General features: G+C 34.2%; 1 protein-coding gene across 2 annotated transcripts; it reads right to left on the bottom strand.

The window, feature by feature from the left end:
* Positions 1-3,505: 3,505 nt before the first annotated feature.
* On the bottom strand, positions 3,506-18,804 carry LOC111376920 (serine/threonine protein phosphatase 2A regulatory subunit B''beta-like). Of its 2 annotated transcripts, XM_022999932.1 has the most exons (13): positions 18,655-18,804; positions 16,571-16,813; positions 16,337-16,442; positions 16,052-16,151; positions 13,857-13,962; positions 13,664-13,754; positions 11,833-11,974; positions 11,240-11,387; positions 11,013-11,122; positions 9,999-10,155; positions 8,046-8,171; positions 7,785-7,935; positions 3,506-4,100 (listed from the first exon to the last, which is right to left on the bottom strand). In XM_022999932.1, the coding sequence occupies exons 1-12, from the start codon at positions 18,802-18,804 to the stop codon at positions 7,795-7,797; spliced, it is 1,620 nt and encodes a 539-aa protein (XP_022855700.1). In that variant the 3' UTR covers positions 3,506-4,100; positions 7,785-7,794. The 2 variants fall into 2 exon arrangements, with proteins under 2 accessions (XP_022855700.1, XP_022855701.1); XM_022999933.1 differs by lacking the exon at positions 18,655-18,804 and having other exon boundaries at positions 3,834-4,100; positions 16,337-16,477.
* Positions 18,805-22,920: the final 4,116 nt, after the last annotated feature.

Here is a 22,920-nt window from a genome sequence, read left to right as displayed (position 1 = left end):
AATACTCATTCGCCTGCTAAAGTTGAATCCAGCCTTCATTTCTCCAAAATCCTTCTGTTTGGTTGGAAAATGATTTTATAGGTCGGGCCACCTTCGGTCGGTTTTGGCATCTAAAAATTATAGATTTATCAACATGTTGTGGAAACTCCTCGAGAAATTTTTTATTCGGGCTCAGTTTACTCACCAAACGAACACCTACTGAGGAGGCTCCAACCTACAACTTCTACACTTTGGTTACCACAAGTTTTCACCCCCCAAAGGAGACACTTGGTGATAGGTTTGCAGGCTATAAAAGGAAGAAGGAATATAGAAGCAATTGGAACCTCAAGGAAGAACCAAAGCCAGCCAAAACCTCACGTTTTCTCTCTTACTCGCAAACTAACGCACAAAAGACGGCTGCAGCAAGAAGCCAAATATATATTACTCAGGTTATCACAAGTTAGGCTAAAAATGAGGAGTTAATGGACCAACAACCAAAAAACAAACAAATGGCCCAACAAACCTAATAACCAATATATTACCATCAATGCAAAGCCACAACTTGGACCATCCAAAAGTCTTGGGCCACGAGCAATACTGACTTAATTAAGCTGTTTCAAATGGCCGCAACTTGATATCAAGTCAAGCCATTACTAAGGTGTCGATATAACCTATTCAACAACAATTTAACATCATCGCTTGGAATTTATTGGATATTCAACAGAAATTTTTGGCCCTTTGCCATACGTTATCAAACTGGAAAATTTTCCATTGTGTCTAAGATTCAATAAAGGTGAAGTCAGTTGAGTGTGCATACGACTCCATTGAAGGCTCACCTCCTCTATGATGTGAGTTTGGGTTGAATTGGGTTCCTAGCCTCAAGTATAATGTAGGAGGATTGCCCTCGGATCAGAGATCAACTTTTGGCATCGGGCAAAAATTTGCAAGCCTGTTCGAGGCATTGGGCACGTTGAATGACTTATATGCATTTTACAATGTAAATGGTCTTTCTTTTCTTTTGGTGTGGTGTGGTTGAAATTGTGTGACATAAAAACGTGGACATACTGTCCTCTATGACTTCCGTGGCTCCATGTTGAGTGGATATATAACAATATCTTCTCAACTTGGAGCCTAATATTTATGTTAGGTTCAAAATAAGGGTGACAAAAGGGTCGAGTAGTTCGTAGACTCGTCAAAGCTCAGCCCATGCATGGCTCAAAACTCATTTTGGGACGAGCCCAGTCCAATCGGAGCGGGAGGTTCGTTAGACGAGCCGAACTGAGCCTTGCTCATCAAAAATGTAAAGAAAAAAGTCAAAAAAATTAAAAGAAAAAAATCTTGAGCTTGTGGGCTCAGCTTGACTTGGCTTGGCTCGTGAGCTCACAAGCTCAAGTCATGGGTAGATGGGCTGAGCCGGTTTGGCGTGACCATTGTCATCACTAGTTCGAAACCTATAGTTGCTGCTAACTTTTCCAGACCTATAGGTGAAGTGTTTATAGTTGTTGCCAACTTTTTTGAGCTTATGTGACACTACGCAGAGTGAAGGTGTAAATGTAATAGTGAGTGATTGGGCATGGCAATAATAGTGAGTTGGAAAAAGCCTCCTGCACAGGACCTGTACAGGGGCTCTCACATGGGGTGAACCACATGTGGGGTCCACCCCCACATGTGTGCACCTGTACAGGCTTTGTGCAAGTAGCACAGCCGTAGTGAGTTTATGTTTCTTCATCTGTTTCACACATTTGCGTCCACACAAGCACCCAATTTTATTTTAAGCACCAAATATATTAACATTTCTACGGATTAATATTATAAATATATGATATTGTAAATTGTAATTTTCTCATAACAACAGAAGCATGTTATTTTCTCATTTTAAAAAATTGAGTTGTTAGAGAAAGAATTAACTTTGAACACAATTAATCTCACGTATATCAAATTCATTCTTATTAAATAGCTGTCACGTTTGCATTTTTATAGACTAGTGATGGTGATACTTGATTATAGCATCTTTATCACTTTTGATATAATATTAAACTAATAAATTCAAATGGTTAAGTCATTAGTAGACGATGCAATTATTTGCTTACATTAATCTTCAACATTAAATTGGCAATAACTGGGAAATTTGTTGTATGTGTCTTTTTTCTTTTTGGTATGTTTAATTTTGTTTTGATTTAACATGACATCAATAATTTTGGTTCGTTCAGCAAGGTAAATTATGCATTGTTCAAAATGAAAATAAAATTGAAATGTACTATATATTCTCATTAATATAACAAATATTATTCTTAATTTATTAATTGTTGAATTTAGTGTTAAAACATTTGAGAGATATTTAATATGTTAGATTGAAAGTGACAAAATCTATAATTAATTAGTTTTGTAGCATGTATAAAATGGTCTGATAGCATGTTTATTATGATGCAACTTATTTAAAAGTTCAATGTCAAAACAATGACACGTTTATTTGTATTCTATTTTCAACATGTCTAATCTCGTTCGAATTTAATTCGTTCTTATCAAATATCTTACACATGTACATCTTTATAAATGAGGGAGGGTGATACTTGGTTGTAGGATCTTTATTTGCAAGATACAAGGTTGAATTATCACATTTAGAATTTAAGTTTATTTATTTAAATCAATTCTTCAATATATGCTGTACATTAAATTGAGAAGCTACAGCAAATTTTGTCAAGCATAACTTTTTGAGTATTTTAATTCTAATTTTCACACTTAACACGCAATACTTTCGAATTTGCGCAATTACCTTTTCTTTCGATCAATTCTAGGGTCGTCTGGAGTTTATATTAATGTTTTTACTTTGTTCCTTCTCTTAAATTGCTCGATCAGTTTCAAGAGTGCTACATCTAGGTAGCAAGTTTGTTTTCTTCTTGGTTCGTTATTCTGCGAGAGCTTCAACTTCTCTGTTCAGAAGTATTTTGGATTTCTCTATTTTCTGGGAATGTTTTTTGACGTCTTTGGTCAAGTCCTTCACCAGTCATTTTGCTAAACAAAACATAACAGCTTACAAGTTCTATCGCTTGGATTTCCTAAATCATTATTATTTGTCCAATCCAACCTCCCAAACGAGTCCACATAGAAAAAATAAAAAATAAAAAGATGTGAAATAATCGTGATGATTCAGAGCAATTAATTGATCATTCTTCACAACACACTGGGAAAACTGCAGTATTTTTCCTCAACTATCGACACGGTAACAGCTTTGATTCTAAAACTATAAATATAGTTGCATAACCAATCTCCAAGGACAAAAACCGGTCACATCTCGTTAAACTCATCATGCGACTCCCACAGAAACGGGTCTTACCTCCAAATTTTAGACATGGTCGAAGTTGATACGTAAAATTTAACGTTATAGGGTCACTGATGATTTAACAGTGACTTAAAACATTAGAAACTGATAATGTAACTATAAAAAAAAGGTTGCAAACTAACTTGGCTCTTTTTAAAAAGTTGGAAACAAACCAGTTACCCTGAAAATATGTTTGAAGACAATTCATTAACGAGAGACTTGTGGCAGCCAAGACAGAAGCTGACTCACCCATTAAAGCAAGCCTGAATATAGACTACATACTAACTACTTGCACAAGTTGACAATTGTTCGAATTTTATATACAGAGTAAGCAAATACCTCTAAAGAAACTGCATTACTAAGCAAATTTAACAGATAACTAAGAATAAGAATGTGCAGAGAAGAAAAAGAACCGCAGTTATCACAACACTAATCCGTAAAGGAAACTGTACTAGAAATAGAAAAGAACGTTGACTCTAAATAAAATAATTAACTGATTTTTTTTTATTTTTTTTTTTTGTTCTTTTCAGAACTACAAAAAGGAAAAGCACTACAAGTTGTAAACTAACGTGATCTGTAACCAATTAGCAGCCAGCCATTTGGCCTGCTCTTGCCAAGCCACAGTAGTCTACTCCAAATCACTGTGAGATGGAATTCACACTTCTTTAGCTTGGCAAGTATGCCATCCGCATATAACCTCAAAATTTCATTGGCAGATTGATCCCATTTGATCACTTCTCCCCCAAAATTCCTCCTCTACCGCTGGATAAAAGCTTGTTACAAAGAATATCACTATGGACACCTGAAGACAATAAGAGTTGTGAGAATAATGTAGAAAAGAATTCAAAGAACACACGAAACCAAATAGGTAAGCAATCAAGGTACTTTATTTAATACCTCATCTTGGTATTACACTGCATCTCAATGTACGTAAAGCAGTCATCTCATCATAAATGTTAAAATAAGTCCTCATCAGATAGCTTTCGCTATGTCTAAGAACAGTGTGTGTGAGAGATCTGGTCCTTTCAGCACTTTTTTAATGAAATGGTAGTGGAGGTATGCATATGATCAAATTTTTTTTGTTCAATAGAACTATAGAATAGCTCTGACGAAAGTTATTATGAATACCTGGTATTTGTTTTAAAAAGTGCTTATTTCGTTATTCCAATAGATGCGTGTAGACTAATTTTGAATCAAAGTGATGCACAGAGGTGGGCATAAAGGACAATTACCTCATATTTTCAAATACACAACCAATAAAAAGAGGGCAGTCAATGCCAAGTTCCTTTCTAAGGGAGGCAATGTTCTGCAGTACTTTCATTTAAGATGAAATCTACAGGACTAGCCGACTAGGAGGTAAAGCCAGTTCAGATGTTAATTGCAAAGATCAACAATGTAAACCTTGATATTACTGGGGATGGTAGGATGTGATGGAAATGTGCAAAGAATGGATTACTAGGGGCTGCTGTCAGGCAGGAGTGGAAGCTTGCACCTTATTGCATTATGTGGAGAAAGAGAAACAAGTGTTATTTTAAGGGATAAAGAATTCACAAAAAAGGCAATTTTTCTTTTCTTTTTAATATTCTGGAGCTCCTAATCTGTTCCACCATGTAAAGATTCTTGGTTAGGTTTGTGAAATTTTCTTGCATGTAATGGAATTCTGGTTTACATAAACATTATTTCTGGTTCAGTATAAACCATATCCATTCTTGGTTGTCAAGAATCATGGCTATGCAAATTAATAATGAAGAACATCTGATACTCTTTTCTTCTCTCCATTTTACCTCATCAAAATGACAGATGATTGTCCATATGAAGACCCATAAAGTCTTGACTCTTGTTACTTTAGGCTCAATACACAGAAATTATCAATCAAAATAAAGGGGTGGTGATGCACTAAATCCAGATGAAATCTTGATTATCAGAATGAAAATTAAAAGACCGAAAAAGAACTCCATCCTAGGGTCAATGAGTATCTCACCATAAAGAACTCAAAAGGGGGCCTCAAGAGATTCATCCCAGACATCTGCACTTCCATTTGAGGCATCTTCTGCATCTTCCTCCATTGATAGCCTAATATATTCTCGGTGCGCAAAGCGATCCCACTCAGTCAAATTAGGGTTCTCACGTTCCTGTTCAGGAATTAAAAATAGGGAGAAATAAATCATGCCAAACCTGCTAAGCATATTGAAAGTCGTAGTCATCAAGCATGCACTAAAAGTAATGAAGTTGCAAGCATTACCTGGCGAATTTGAAATGGATCGCGAGTTTCAAAAGCCATGAACTTATTGAGGTTAAAAAGGATATTGAAAAAACTGCCAGAGAGCTTGCTGCCCTTTAAGTCGCGCAATGTAAAATAGCTATCATCCTGAGTACGAAATAAATCACGTCACAAGAAGTTATAACAAGTATAAGCCAATCAGAATTAAAGTACAGTGTGTCATAAAGGATGCATCAACTCAAAAATCTATATGTGATGAGTGTGTTTGGTTAGTGTTTACAAACATTAGTGTTTATAAATATGTAAAAATGAGTGATGGAAAAGTGGATAGTTGTAGGACATATGAAATGTGTAGATAAAAAGTTGCCAAGTGTTTATGAACACTTGCCAAACAAGAGTATAAACTGACATTTGACATCAAAAAGGAAGTGTCTATGAGATAAACTTGTTCAGCCACAATGTTCACAAGATGCCAATACGATTCAGTTTTCTGAACCAACACTCTTCAGAATTTTTGTATTAACTTCTACCTAGGATGTCATAAAACTTACAAAGATCCAGCTGATTACAACCCTATCATGGTCTACTTTCTCAGTCAGTTTCTGCTAAGCATAATTTTTCTTTTTGATAAGAAGCAGAACCTTATAAATCAAAGGTCTGTATTTCCTATTCATGGAGTAGGACAATGTATCCTATATACAACAAATTAAAAAATTAAAAATTACGAAGAAATTACTTCTTTCCAATTAAAAACTAGTGAAAAAGGACATCATCCTGCGGACAAAGAGGCCCATATCATGACTAGGAATTTTGGCTTTTCCTATAACTCAAGAAAAAAAAGAAACTTCCAATTTTCCTTCAATAATCTCTACCATTTCTTTCAGTCATGTTACTCAATGAATGGATGAAACTACTGATTTCCACAATAGAACCCCTTCTACAAGCTGAAACAAATCGGCTTTTGCATCTTATGTACAGATCCAAGCTAAAGCTGCTTCCTGTAACAATCTACACCATAGTATCCTTGCCACTTTACAATGTAAAACGCATGAATCAAAATAATCCAAATCATTTCATCAGAGTATACACTATGAACCAATGAACTAAATCACAAGTATAGATCTTCCTATGAAAAATCAACATAAAATCTTTAGAATGTAAACAGATAGTCATTGTATTCAGAATCCTTTCTTCAAATAACACACTATTAATTAAATTAATAACAGGTATTGACCTTCCCTTGCAAGCCCACTAATCAATCATTATAATTCTGCAAAGGATATATGATTTCCAAACACATTTAAAGATTAAAAGACTGGGTAACAAGGCAAAACAACCAAAGCTTAGATATAAGACGTACAGGAAAATAATCCACTGTTTCACCTAAATGGTGAGGTTACAGAAAAATTCAGGGATAGTTAACCTAGAAATTTTCGGTACTGCAAGTTTCTATGAAGTTAGAAGCCTCAACCCATGCCTCCATTTGGAAAAAAACCAGCATACACAATAGGAATATACAGATTACATAATCAATAGAACACTCCCCTCCCAAACATCCAAAAAGGGATCTTTTTACACCATAACCACCTCGTGTCATGAACCAGATAAATGATTATATAAACTTCCAGGAGTTTAAAATAAGCCTTTCAACATTGTCTTATAATCCCATCTTGGGCCAGACCATCTTCTAAGCATGACTCTTTTGGAAAATTAAAAGGGGCCTGGCCCATGCAGTCACATGCTTTACACACCAAGCTAGAACTTCATAATAATTAAACAAAATAATGATGCTACCAGAAAAGCATTACAAGCAATTGCTCTAATAAAGAATTCACAAAAAAGGCAATTTTTCTTTTCTTTTTAATATTCTGGAGCTCCTAATCTGTTCCACCATGTAAAGATTCTTGGTTAGGTTTGTGAAATTTTCTTGCATGTAATGGAATTCTGGTTTACATAAACATTATTTCTGGTTCAGTATAAACCATATCCATTCTTGGTTGTCAAGAATCATGGCTATGCAAATTAATAATGAAGAACATCTGATACTCTTTTCTTCTCTCCATTTTACCTCATCAAAATGACAGATGATTGTCCATATGAAGACCCATAAAGTCTTGACTCTTGTTACTTTAGGCTCAATACACAGAAATTATCAATCAAAATAAAGGGGTGGTGATGCACTAAATCCAGATGAAATCTTGATTATCAGAATGAAAATTAAAAGACCGAAAAAGAACTCCATCCTAGGGTCAATGAGTATCTCACCATAAAGAACTCAAAAGGGGGCCTCAAGAGATTCATCCCAGACATCTGCACTTCCATTTGAGGCATCTTCTGCATCTTCCTCCATTGATAGCCTAATATATTCTCGGTGCGCAAAGCGATCCCACTCAGTCAAATTAGGGTTCTCACGTTCCTGTTCAGGAATTAAAAATAGGGAGAAATAAATCATGCCAAACCTGCTAAGCATATTGAAAGTCGTAGTCATCAAGCATGCACTAAAAGTAATGAAGTTGCAAGCATTACCTGGCGAATTTGAAATGGATCGCGAGTTTCAAAAGCCATGAACTTATTGAGGTTAAAAAGGATATTGAAAAAACTGCCAGAGAGCTTGCTGCCCTTTAAGTCGCGCAATGTAAAATAGCTATCATCCTGAGTACGAAATAAATCACGTCACAAGAAGTTATAACAAGTATAAGCCAATCAGAATTAAAGTACAGTGTGTCATAAAGGATGCATCAACTCAAAAATCTATATGTGATGAGTGTGTTTGGTTAGTGTTTACAAACATTAGTGTTTATAAATATGTAAAAATGAGTGATGGAAAAGTGGATAGTTGTAGGACATATGAAATGTGTAGATAAAAAGTTGCCAAGTGTTTATGAACACTTGCCAAACAAGAGTATAAACTGACATTTGACATCAAAAAGGAAGTGTCTATGAGATAAACTTGTTCAGCCACAATGTTCACAAGATGCCAATACGATTCAGTTTTCTGAACCAACACTCTTCAGAATTTTTGTATTAACTTCTACCTAGGATGTCATAAAACTTACAAAGATCCAGCTGATTACAACCCTATCATGGTCTACTTTCTCAGTCAGTTTCTGCTAAGCATAATTTTTCTTTTTGATAAGAAGCAGAACCTTATAAATCAAAGGTCTGTATTTCCTATTCATGGAGTAGGACAATGTATCCTATATACAACAAATTAAAAAATTAAAAATTACGAAGAAATTACTTCTTTCCAATTAAAAACTAGTGAAAAAGGACATCATCCTGCGGACAAAGAGGCCCATATCATGACTAGGAATTTTGGCTTTTCCTATAACTCAAGAAAAAAAAGAAACTTCCAATTTTCCTTCAATAATCTCTACCATTTCTTTCAGTCATGTTACTCAATGAATGGATGAAACTACTGATTTCCACAATAGAACCCCTTCTACAAGCTGAAACAAATCGGCTTTTGCATCTTATGTACAGATCCAAGCTAAAGCTGCTTCCTGTAACAATCTACACCATAGTATCCTTGCCACTTTACAATGTAAAACGCATGAATCAAAATAATCCAAATCATTTCATCAGAGTATACACTATGAACCAATGAACTAAATCACAAGTATAGATCTTCCTATGAAAAATCAACCTAAAATCTTTAGAATGTAAACAGATAGTCATTGTATTCAGAATCCTTTCTTCAAATTACACACTATTAATTAAATTAATAACAGGTATTGACCTTCCCTTGCAAGCCCACTAATCAATCATTATAATTCTGCAAAGGATATATGATTTCCAAACACATTTAAAGATTAAAAGACTGGGTAACAAGGCAAAACAACCAAAGCTTAGATATAAGACGTACAGGAAAATAATCCACTGTTTCACCTAAATGGTGAGGTTACAGAAAAATTCAGGGATAGTTAACCTAGAAATTTTCGGTACTGCAAGTTTCTATGAAGTTAGAAGCCTCAACCCATGCCTCCATTTGGAAAAAAACCAGCATACACAATAGGAATATACAGATTACATAATCAATAGAACACTCCCCTCCCAAACATCCAAAAAGGGATCTTTTTACACCATAACCACCTCGTGTCATGAACCAGATATATGATTATATAAACTTCCAGGAGTTTAAAATAAGCCTTTCAACATTGTCTTATAATCCCATCTTGGGCCAGACCATCTTCTAAGCATGACTCTTTTGGAAAATTAAAAGGGGCCTGGCCCATGCAGTCACATGCTTTACACACCAAGCTAGAACTTCATAATAATTAAACAAAATAATGATGCTACCAGAAAAGCATTACAAGCAATTGCTCTAGAAGAATTTAATTCAGAAAAAAACAATTAAAAGAAAAGTTATACTGCTCCGCAGAACTGCTTGTCAAGGCACCTAAAGCACGGCTACAAAAAGAACGAAGCAAGATACACAAAGATGAAAGATTCAAGAAACAAAGTCTATTGGAAATGCACCTCTGGACTAATCATGTCAACCATCTGGCACAAAATATCCTCAAAAAGCACAGGCTCCTGAGCCATGCATTCCATTCTATGCAACTGCTCTTCATAAAAGAATTGCATTTCATTCCTCGTAATAACTCCATTTCCATCCAAATCGATACACTTGAACCTGATAAAGATAATTAGTTTTACATTCATTTAGAAAAAAATAGAAGATATTGATGAAAATAAGAAAAATGGCTGAGAAGGGCTCATCAATTAGTCTCGTTTGGATACAAATTTATAAATGGTTCATAGATTCAATTAAAATCAAACATTAATTTCAATTCATAACTACTACCCATTATTATCCACATATTTCATGGACCCACTACTGCTACTTTAGATAAACCATTTATAATTTATTCCAACAGAGGCTTAATCTATTGTTCCTAATTCTTACAGTTAATCCTTTTTCTTCCTCTTTTCATGGACTAGTAAGCAATCCAAAATTTTCAAATTCCTCGACAGCATATTTTCAGGAACCATAGAGGAAACAGAGTTTAAGATTTAGACATTTAATTTGTTCATAATTTTATCAGCTTCTACAGGACACTCAAAATAAGGGCAAGTAAAACCTTATGATTCTTCGTTGGGTTATCTGTAACTCTTAAACTAGACCCTTTTGGGCAATGACTCCGTAGGACACCCCAAAAAATCATGTTGTCCCAGACATAAAAGATCTTTGCCAAAAGTTACAATCCATAATCAGACCATATCCATTCACTCAAAGATCAAAACTGTCAACAATGAAAATCCTGAAAACTCACATGTAACTTCATTCTCGTGTGCCGTTCAAAATAAATTCAAACTTAGCTGTCATCTATAATGAGCCAAAGGTTAAAATACCTCAGAATTGGAAAAATTCGAAAGTGCAAAAATCAATTTTGCATGGATACTGGTGACATCTTTTTATCTTGATAAATAAAGGTACAAATAGAAAAAAGGCTTAGCTAGATGTACTTATAATTAAGAGAGTGCACATACCAATATTCAAGACTAGGCTCAGATGCTTTATCCTCCTCTGACAATATGAAGTAGACAAAATCTTCATATCCCATTTTTCCTTCAACTTTACTGGTGAACTTTCTGGGGACCTTAGACAAAGTAAAATTTAACTACTTAAAGAAATCAAAGAAGCCTTGATTAACGAATAAATTAGTCATCAAGCAATGTGGCTTTAATAGAAAAAATAGCACACAAAAGATAAGAACCTGAGAAAATATTCTGTCAACAATCCTGTAGGTAAGTGCATGGTTACCATATCTGATGAGGTTTTCTTTATCGATGAGAAAATCATGATCCGTATCCAGCTCCCAGAATTTGCAATATATTACATAAAAATGTTCATAAGAGAAGTACCTGCAGCAAAGGGAAGATAAACTAATAATGCACAAGTTATATAAAAGAAGTTAACATATAGTAATTTTTTTCCCACGACAGTTGCTTGGTAAATCAAAACCTCGAAGAAATTATTAATGTCATGCTCACAGATACTGATCTCCTCTAGGTGAGAAAATTACTTTCCATGAACTTGTTGAAGACACTATTAAAATGATAAAATGTCAATATGTAAATGATATAAATGTGTCCTTATCTAATGTATTAAACTTTTGGATCAAATGGTTCAACGGGACTCTACAAGACCATCTCATGAAGAGTCTTGCCATAAAGCTCAGTTCAGATATCTCCTATATAACTAATGCAGTCAAAACTTAATCCCAGTCAAAACTTAATCCAGTTATCCCATAAATCATTAGCAATTAAGAAAAAGGTCAAATAAAAAAGAACCAACCCCCCTAATTACCTCAATACTTTGTTGATATCTTCTTCTTCATCTGCATGTTGCATTGCATCAATTAAGTTTGTGCGTTTCAGCTCTCTGAGGGTAAGAAGACCATTACCCGATCTATTCACGTAGTAAAATATTCGATATATTACAGTTTCAGCTGGCATTGCAATAAATTAAAATGTTAAAATTCAACCAAGTAGTGTAGTTTCTCTTACTAACAAAAAAATGGCAAGACACGGAAAAAGTAGGTCACATAAATTTAGCAATATATTAAATATTTTTTAACCATAGCAAGCCATGTTATTATTTAATGTAATTCTTCAAATTCTAAAATATTCTAGTGAGACCGTATCACTATGGGGAATGGAACCCATAGCCATGAGAACATTCTATCCTGACTAACCTATCACAGAGTTTTGATTTTGATTCACATAATACAAAAATATAAAATCTCCATCTAAAGAAGATTACTAAGATAAAAGAAAGTGTAACTAACTTTATGATTTGAATTTATTGCTCCAAAGTTAGAAGTAGGCAACAGTGAATAGAGATGTACGCATACAGAGCACAAACTGTTTGATACACTTTTTTTTAGTCGTGTATTTGAAAATAATATTGAACTTTTCTAATTCCCCTACATATATTTTATGAAGAGAATTTATTTATTTTTATTTTTTTTGGGTTCATAATAGCTATATCGAAAGAACTTCTTCCAGAAAACAAAGGACTTGTGCAATGGATATGTCAAAGGAAAGATTATAGCCCTGGCTCGTGGAAGAGGACTACGAGAGTACAGACATCTAGGAGAGACTTATCTATCATCAGGGATGACAGTGGGGCGGGTTCGCGGCGGGCCGGGGGGGCCTGCCAGGTTTAATTTTATTTATTTATTATTAGTATTTTTTTTTACATTTTCAAAATTTCGAGTTATGCTATTAATAGAAAATAAAATACAAATTCAAAATGAATTTTTAACGGAATGAATTGTCTAGAAATAGAATTACGATCTTTACTTTATCAAAAGATAATGTCGCTACATCAAATTATTCATAGGTTAAATCTCAGCTGGGGGCCTAATCATGTATCTACTACACATGGCATATAACTAACTGCATGAGGAAGTTGCATGAATAGCAAGGAACTTCAAAGAAAAGATGAAAAGCTGCCTCAAATTCAGGTGCCTCTGTAACTTGTTTACTCTCTGACTGTGGCTAAGTTAATGTATATCTCTCTACCAGTGCTTCTTTCCTGCTATAATTCACCATTTGTTTACTACCTTGGTACAGACCATACAAATTGAAAGACAAAATAATTGTCAGCATAAAGAAAGATATAAATGTGGGAGAATCAGGGTCCTCTACAATATATAAAAGAAAAGGAAGGAAGAAAAAAGAACTACTGCAGGTACAAGTTCCATGTACTTGATGAATAAAATCAGCCAACCAGGTGTAATAGGAGTAGCAAGCACAGCATTTCAAATTCACATTCTGTAACTAGGTAAACTATTTTTTAAATTTTACACTGTAGCAACTAGGTGTAAAAATATACTCATTGTTAACCAGGAAACATAATGATCTCTCAGAAAACAATAAACCAATTCCAAGTGCATATTAGCAACGGCTCTAAAAGTGTTCCAATGCTTAGAAAAATGTCATGAGCTACTATGATACACAAATGAAATAATTTTAAAATGTGGTAGTAGCTGCAGCAGCTTTGTATTTATGCAATGCAGTAATAGTAACTATAGTATCACACTTATATTAAGCAACAGGCAAACAAATCCAAACATTCAAAAGCAAATAAACCAAAACTGATAGAACGAGCCAGCAAGTGAAGTACAACATACCATATCTTTCTTGGAATTCAGGTGTGCTGTGTAAGAATTCCAAACCTGGATGAGTTGCCAAAAGTTCTCGAAGCACAGGTTTGAAGTCATCCTATTGTCAAGGTCATCAGAATTGCAAATGTAAGAAAGAAAAGTAAACAATGACTGATTAAAGTTTCTATCCAAAGAAAAAAATTGTCAGTAGTCATATGACCTGAGTCAAGTATTTGAAATCTGGCTGCTTCAAGAGCATATAAATCTGGGTTGCTATATCTTTGGTCAACATATTGCCATTGATCCAATAATCAACAAATGCCTCCCTGTATGCACATTGGTAGTTCGTATTAGTATTGATGATATAAGAAATTTCTGAGTTGTTTCTACTTCTAGTAATAGATTTTAATTCATTTTCATTCTGTTACATAATAACTAATCTGAGAATTTATTAATTCTGTTTTGTTATTTTATTTATATTTATGTGCAAGTTAGACATTAAATTTATTCATTTGTTTTATGATGGATTTTTTAGGAATGATTTATTATGAGCATATTTTAGTATTTTTATATTATTTTGAATTATTCTATTGGCCTGTCTTGAGGCATATGCCTCAAAGAGCCCCAAGTATTATGTCTCACCTCGCAGAGATAAAACATCAGTATTCAATTAAACCTTTTTAAAAAATGATAATTGAAAGACACTAAGCAAAGTTATACCTTAAATGTAACAAGGAAAATGACTATCATATATCAGTCTTATTATCACAAAGAGAGGACTATGATACTAACCTTACAAAATCAAATATGATCCTAACATAATCTTAGAAAATATGTCAATTATCTAAACGTTAGCTGCTGAGGAAAAAGGTAGCATGCTAACCTAGGTCCCACATCAGCTAATGAACTAAATCTAAAGATTCATGACGTTTCCGACTCATTCTCATTGATTTTGTAAAGAAGATAAGGAAGAGTCAATAACATATTTAGAGGAAGTTTTCGTATCTTCTATTAAGAGCAAGATATTTAAGCTCCTAAGTAGTTTTAAAATCATATCTTTCAACCTTTAAACTGCAGGAAAACTGTTTGAGGCCTTGTTACCTTTTAGGTGAGAATGATTCATGTTGTTTCCACATTACCTTACCTAGTATAAGTTAAAATACATAGCCATCTCTGTCTTCAAATTTTTTCAGTTAAGTTGGGTAAAATATTTCTTTTCTCCCACAATTTCCAATATTCTGAACTCGTAACACATTATAAAAGAACTAAAATATAGATCAAATTCTGATAAGAAGTCATAAAAGGACATTAATGTCATTGAATAGACAAGCAGTCCCCAACATTTCCTCATCTTTGAGGCCAAGCTCCAATTGAATGAGGAATCCAATAAAGATAAGAAGGGCAGGAAAAACACGAGCATTTGGATGGCTAATTCCTAATAAAAGACTTGCTTGTGAGTTATTCTATTAGATAATTTCACGTGAAGATAGCTGGTTCTTTCGAGAGTCCCATTCTCGTCCCCCAACCACATTCACCCACCAACCCCTCAATTTCATTTCCCCTCGTCCTTGTCAAAGGACAACTTTTTTCTGAACTACTTTAAATGTAGGCAAAAACTAAACAACAAAAATTTACAACTCATGCAACGCTGAGATATGTGACCGCACTTTCGGCAACATCCATCAACAAGTAACAAGCTGCACTCCCAAGCCATTCACATACTCATCATAATGCCTAAAATCCTACCACAATAAATTTAAATTTTCCAAAAATTACAGGATTTTGTTACTAATGAAGAAAATTGGCTGTTCTACTGAGAAGTAAATGCTAATTAACACAAGGCAAACACACATGCATGCTGAGCACATCAGAAATGGATAATGATACCTAGATTCTGCTGTACAAGTCACTAGAAAATAACTCTAAAAGGCTAAAATTCCATCACAAGCAAATTTGATTCTTCAAAAGATAACAGGTTTTTCATACTATGAGAGAAAGAGCATCTACCATGTACCATACCAGAGAATCAAAATTTGCACAATGCAATGCAAAGACGAGTAAATCCCAAATAAGCCCAGAAAAATAAACTCAAACTAAAACAAGATCAACTTGCCACAATTGTACAATAATAGCATTCACAAATTTTTAGAGGACAGGTTGCGCACAGAATACTACTACACAAGTTATGCAAACCGAGTATCACCTTTATCGAGAATCCGTAGATACTTTACGTGATAACAATAAAAATAATAAAGTAAAATCATAAAGTAAATATTATTCTGACCAGGACATTTCAGGCATAAAATTTAACGAGTATGAACTTTGTGAATCCATAATTTCCCAATTTAAGGTAGACGAAAACGTAGACAAGGGGCTAAGTCTTAAATAAATTATGCCGCGTGACATAATGTTTACCTGGTCACAATGCCGGCGCAATTGACATCAATCTTTCTAAAAAGTGCAGTGGAGAAGAATGATGGGAGCTTGCAGATTTCCCTGGTAACCGGTTTAAATTCTGGCATTCCATGAAAATATTAGCACAAACAGCCTACTGATTCTCATATAATTTAATTATATTGTTCTAAGTTTCATACTGAAAAACAGATAATATAATAACGAAATTTATTTATAGGTTTTGGTGCAATTGTAATACAATAAGCAACTAAACCTTCAAGTATTGAATTAAGTTGAAACTCTCACCATGCATCAGGAGCCCATCTGCATGACCATAAAAAAACTGATTGATTCTGAACAAGCACCGTTCTTTCAATTCATTTGGCGGTGGACGACCATTTTGAAAAAAGAACTGTGTGTTCTCCATCAGTATAATCAATTATCGATCTTAGAACCAAATTCAAACGAAAACAGCACTCAAAAGGTGAAAAAATCTAGAGCAAATTGGCACTATATTTTCAAAAGATTCATAATTCGAACCTGAGGTATAAGCTCTTTCACAGGTTCATTCACTAATTTCAGTGGCGAGCTAAGAGCAGATGGCCCTACCCTCTGCTTCATGAACCGAGGGGAACCAGACAAACTCCTTGGCGAAAGTGGTGGTGTACTGCCAGCGGGAAACATAGAAGGCAAAGAATTGCTTGTAACGGCATGTGTACTAGATGATGTCCCAGAGACATTCAAGGGACCACCTCCCTTCACATTACTAAGCAACGATTTTACCTATAATTTGCAGATAGTCGTAAGTTAGGTCTTTTATGTATTTCAGCTAAAATGAGAAAGAAAGTCACATAATCTGGAAAAACTTGGAAGAAAAAAAACAGTAAATTGGCCTCTCCTTACAAATAGTGGAAGACAAAGTATAATCTTATATTAGGTTGTAACCTATATTAGTTTCTAACACAATTTCACTAACTTTGAGCAACAGGGATATGCAAATGCAATAGAATAAAAGATAGGTTGATTTCCTAATTATTGGACCAAATATAAGTGGAGTCGAATAATCATAAGCTGAGGTTAATAATTTCAAATAATATAGACGGAAGACTTTAAAGGTGCCATCTGCATCAATCCAGCAACTGCATAATTAATAGATCTATATTTACTAGATGAAAAGATAGAATCATAAATCCAATTCAAGAATTGGCTCATTATGAATAAAACCTACAATAAAGAGAAACAAGTACAGAATGAATTCACTCAGAGCGAGATGTTACAAGAGTATCATTTCTTACATATGGCATCTACACCAGCATATCCGGAACTCCATAGTTGCTCAAACTAAATTCACTGGCACATTATTTCCATACTCACAAACAATAATGTAGAACATCACTTAAATTCTGGTAGTGGTAAGGAGGATTAGGGAGAAAGTTAAATAAGGAGGAGGAGCCTCAATTCCTCATTAGATGAGAAGGGGGGAGGAAGGAAAAGACAGAAAAGGTGAGAGAATCCGTTGGTCTTATGCAATATTCTGTATTATTAAAGAGTTGAGATAAAAATTGAAAAGGAGAATAAAATAACAACTAAATGCAAAAAAATAATATTACTGGCAATATAGGAGTATCGAAGTAAAACGACATTTCTCCTTGCCTTTCGCCCTCCTAGTTTTGTCCTACTAAACAGCAAAGAGGAGTCGAGATATTTCATCTCCGTGAAGGGTGTCCGCAATACTTTTCCCCTCCCCTTCGTGACATCAACTAGCGATATTCTTGCCCCTACCATAGCTATTGCGATTCATCACATGAAAGGATGATGCAAAACCAGATATTCATGCGGAAGATATCAAGAAAGTTCATCAGTAATATATGGTTTTTAACTCTTCATCGATCCTCTTCATAAAACTTCATGATTTGACCTTCATATCTGTCATAGCCCGGGAGTGAGAATGGTTGTATCTCTTCAATGGTTAATGGGCTAGTGGATTCCTAGATCCCTATGCATCATCTATTCCAGGTCTCTTCTGGACCAAAACTTAGAAGCTGAGGTGTTGGCAAGATGCCGATCATTGACATGATTTCGAATTACCTTTATTGTCATTCTCTTTGCTTGTGGTACTCTGATTGGTACATATTTTCTTTCACGCCTAGAAGCTGAGGTGTTGGCAAGATGCCGATCATTGACATGATTTCGAATTACCTTTATTGTCATTCTCTTTGCTTGTGGTACTCTGATTGGTACATATTTTCTTTCACGCCTTCTAAAAAAATAAGTTCTTGAAATACACAGGATAACACCAGTGGTTTCCAAAAAAATTAAAATTAAAAAGATTTTACATCCTGAAAGCCCAAAGTTTTCTCTTCATGTTGTTGGTAATTTCCCTTATACTCAGAGCGTTCCACCTAACTGGCATTTCATACAACATTCTATTCGTCTTTTAATCAAAGTACTTCCTCAAACATTATCCTAATACAGCAAACATTTGAGCAAAAAAAGGTGCCATGTAAAGGAAAGCACAAAAATGAATGTCCAATCAGTGGTAAGCAGCTGACGTATACTTATTTTACACAGTCAGCGGCCAAGTGTAATATAAAATATTTAAATACAACAAACAACAACGTTACCAAAGAATTGGATTCGGGAAGCGAAAGCCACTGATCAAAAAGCTTCTCAGCGATAGAAGGATTGGCTTTGATTGCCAAAGGAGACACCTCCTGAAGCTGCAACAGTTCCGCATCGAGACTCGCTACATCCCCATGGAAATCCATATCCATAATTTCCCTCAACTCCTTAAATGATAACAATAACTCAAAATTCTGAGATCTCTAAACGATTCTTGAATCATCAAGTACAAAATAATGCCCCCGACTTCGAATTTCAAAGATCTTCACAGATTCCGAACAGTAGAAGCACAAAAAATTAGAGATTTGTGCTAATAAATAATTTGTATAATCACGAAAACCCTAGAATTCGATTGAACCTAAGGTCGGAGAGAAGAGATGAATAAAGAGATCAGAAACCCTTGAAAGCAGAAGCGAGCGTCTCTGTGTGTGCGAGAGGGAGGAGAAAAGTGCGCAATGAAACGATAACGATGGATTTTGATTATAGTGTGATGGTCCGCCTGAATCTCTGACGGGACGATTGTGGATCTGTTGTATTTTGGCACTTGACTCGAACGTGACACCTAGTGATAGTGAAAGATCTTAAAAATGTATGTTTTTCCAACCATATTATTTAATAAAATTAATATGACATATAAATTTAAAACGTTTTCTTATATATTCTACAAAAAAAAAAATCGTTATTTTAAAACATATTTTTCTCAAAAATCTATTTTTATCATAGCTCAAACAGGAGTTACATGTTTTATATTGTGGAAATTGGTTGAAATAGCCTGTTTCATGATATAATTTGCAAATATAGTCTTTGATCAGAATAAAAGTTTTAAAATAAATATTTTAAATTAATATTAACAAACTACCCAAATTACCCTCATTCATTCTACATAGAAAATTTCTCCTTCCCTTTCCCAAATTGATCTCTTCTTTGAAATGTAGAAACCCTTCTAACCAATCATTGTTTCTTTTTCTTCCCATTTTTAATAGTTATACTTCTTTATCTTCTTTATCTAAATGAGATTAAATTTGTATGCAATTATTCTTCTATTTCAAACGTTACCATCATCTCGAGCAACTTCGTCGCGAACAACCACAGTTGCGAACAACCTATTCAAGTAAACAATTTTCCAATTACATTTGTCACTTGCATCGACGAACAAGTAATTTCCCTTGTACCTTGTTGTTCATTCTTCTGATCATAATATAATACTCTGAGAAATTTATTGCATTTTGAGTTTGTATGTTGTGATTTGGAGAAATTACATTGAAGGGAGTTATGACCTATTTGTTGAAATTCACAAGTGATTGATGGAACTTTGTTTATCTTTTTTCTTCATAATCTTTTCCATTGGGTTACTATAATTGATAATAAATATGTTGTTGTAACTCGGAATCAGTAAAAAATAGTTGTGGGGATGATTTGAAAGTGGCGAGGTGTCTTTGAAGGAAATACACAGATTATTTGCACACAAAGTAGAAAAAGACGATTCTTTTGGACATGACTTAGTCATACAAACGATCAAAATCATTCACCCATCTTGTCACTATTTATGTAATTGTCTTTTACACTGAAGTCGTTGGCGCTACTATTACTAACCAACTCTATAAGTTATGTTTCACCGCCTGTTGCATTTGATTTGTTCACTTGGCTCTATGGAATTAATTTTTAATTAGTTGTTTAATTTTGTTGTAATAAAACAAAAGGATTTTGAAAATCTGATTGATTCATTCACTAAGCCCTTTGAAGGCGGTTCATATTTGATGGTGCGAGCTTTAGCTTAATTTCCTAAACATAAGGTCCACGTTGATTTTGGCTTTTGATTTGAGAGCCTATACACAATCTTTTTTCTCTCGTGTTCCCTTATTTGAAAATTTACTTTTGCAAGAGTATGTATTTAGTCAGTAGGTAGATGACAATTATCTCTTGCACTTGGTAGTTGGTACCAAGGGATCTACTTCCATTATCATCAAGTGGGAACTTCTCTCTTCTTTTCCTTTAACAACACAGTGTAACATTTAGCGATTTTTTTATTTTATTACCTAAAAGCCATGTCTTGCAATATCGAATGGCTCACGTGCTTTGATATAATCTAATGACAATGACCATGTTTAATTACAAAATAAAGCAACTTTTGACTAAATGCATTCAAGGCCCATGAAAGGGATGCTAAGGATGCCATGTTGTTTTCATTGATTCTACAAATTAGAGGTGTTAATAGTCCATATACTAAAATAAAGATATAAGGAAATTCTCTGCTTTGCCCGTGACTCATGTCTGATCAACGATGTACCAGTAAGTGACTTGAATCATAGTTCTCATTTCACACAACATTTCATTGGTCAACTATTTCATTGGTTTGTTGATTTGTAGATAGGCGTTTTCTATATTTTTTAAGTTTGGTAATTTTCTGTTAAACCTAGTAGTACACCTATCGCTAAATCATTCTTTCTTGCTTTTGACATTTATTTTTGGTTAAATTCGGTGCTAAGTGCTTCAGTAGTAGCTTATTCAAAGTTTAAACGGGAATATTTTGTAGGTGTTACTTTAGAACTATTTTACTTCATCTTATCTTATTTATGCTGGTGTTGCTATTCTTTAAAGTATTCTGTTGCCTAAAATTTTAGTCCGTGATGTAGAAGTGGATTGAAACATTAAGCATATCGGTAAGATTCTTCGTTTATGTTCACTCTGACCAGCATATTTATGACAATATTATCTAGTAGTATTCAATCATTTTTTGCAAAACACACACTTAAGTCTCCAAATTATTATCTGATGTTAATGATACTGTAAAACTTACACGGGCAAAGACATCAAGAAACGGAAGCTCAAATCTTTAAGGAAGCACGTCAAATTGGTCCGACAAGAGCCGACTTTTTTGGCCACATTAATCCGAAAACATTCTTATGGTTAAGAGGGAGCCAAAAAAGGAGATTATAGAAGCTACGAAGCTCACTAATGCACAGTTTCATCGGTGCCCTTTCGGAGGACTATTCCACTAAAGTTGGTGAGCGACGTGTTCAACTTTTTGATGGGCAAAAGCAAAGAGTTGCGATTGCACACGCTATTACACAAGTGAAAATGGACACGATATTAGTATATACGACACCCCATGCATTTAAAATTACTATATATCATTTTGGATTACAGGGTCTCGATTTCACGCTAAAGTAGTGAATGAATGTTTGGAACGTGATAGAAGACCTGTATTTTTGAACGAATATATGTAATATATTTTTCGTTCGTTGTCAAGTGTGGTGTAATTTCCAAACAAATATATTATGTTACTCACTATCGTTTGAACTTTGTGTAGATCGCGAGATCAAAATCTAGTCAAAATTCTCATCCTTACACTTTCAAGTGCTAACAAGTGAAAATGAACACGAAATTAGTATAAATGATACACATACATTTAAAACGATTACATATCGTTTTGGGCAATAGAATCTCGATTTCACGTTTGTGTGAACTATATATTCAACGTATTGTTCAAAATTTCATGTGCCATTTTAGGTAGTAAATTGATTTCAGTTTCGAAATGTTTTATGTTTTATATACCTTGAACGATTTCTATATACCCTAAACGACAGTCATATTTGTAAAATGATCACATGTCGTTCTGAGTAGTAGGGTTAGAATTTCCCTTATACATGTTGAATGATTACATATTCGATATTTTTTATATCCTATACCCTAAATGGCACCCCTACGAGTAAAACGACAATATGCCATTTGAGTAAAAAAGTCTCGATTTCACTCTAAAACTAATAAATTAATGTTCGGAATATCATCCAATACTATAAATGCAACCATACATTTAAACCATATACCCAAGCCCGAAACCCTAAACCCTAAACGACAACCATACGTTTAGAACGACCAGATGCTGTTTTGGGTCACGAGATATCAATTTCAGTCCGAAATTAGTAAAACGATATTTGAAACATCATAAATGACTTGTACACATTGAACGACTACACGTACTATATTTTGTATACCACACTTTCTACTTACATTTTTTTTATTGTCTAAGTGTAGTGTAGTGTAGTTTTCATTCTAATTATAGTGGGATTCGCTATAGTTTAAATCAATGTGTCGACGAAATATAGTTAAAATTTTCATCCTTAAACTTTCAAGTGGTTACATGCATGAATAAATCAAAATAAACATGAAACGAGTAGAAACATCACTCATACATTTAAAATGACCAAACACCTTGTTGAGTCAAGAGGTATCGATTTCATTCCAAAACTAGTAAAATAGTATTTGAA

Source organism: Olea europaea, unplaced genomic scaffold, assembly GCF_002742605.1.
Source record: "Olea europaea var. sylvestris unplaced genomic scaffold, O_europaea_v1 scaffold1576, whole genome shotgun sequence".
NCBI lineage: Eukaryota > Viridiplantae > Streptophyta > Magnoliopsida > Lamiales > Oleaceae > Olea > Olea europaea.
The sequence above is the reverse complement of the archived record's forward strand: the minus strand, read 5'-3'. Positions and strand labels throughout refer to the sequence as shown.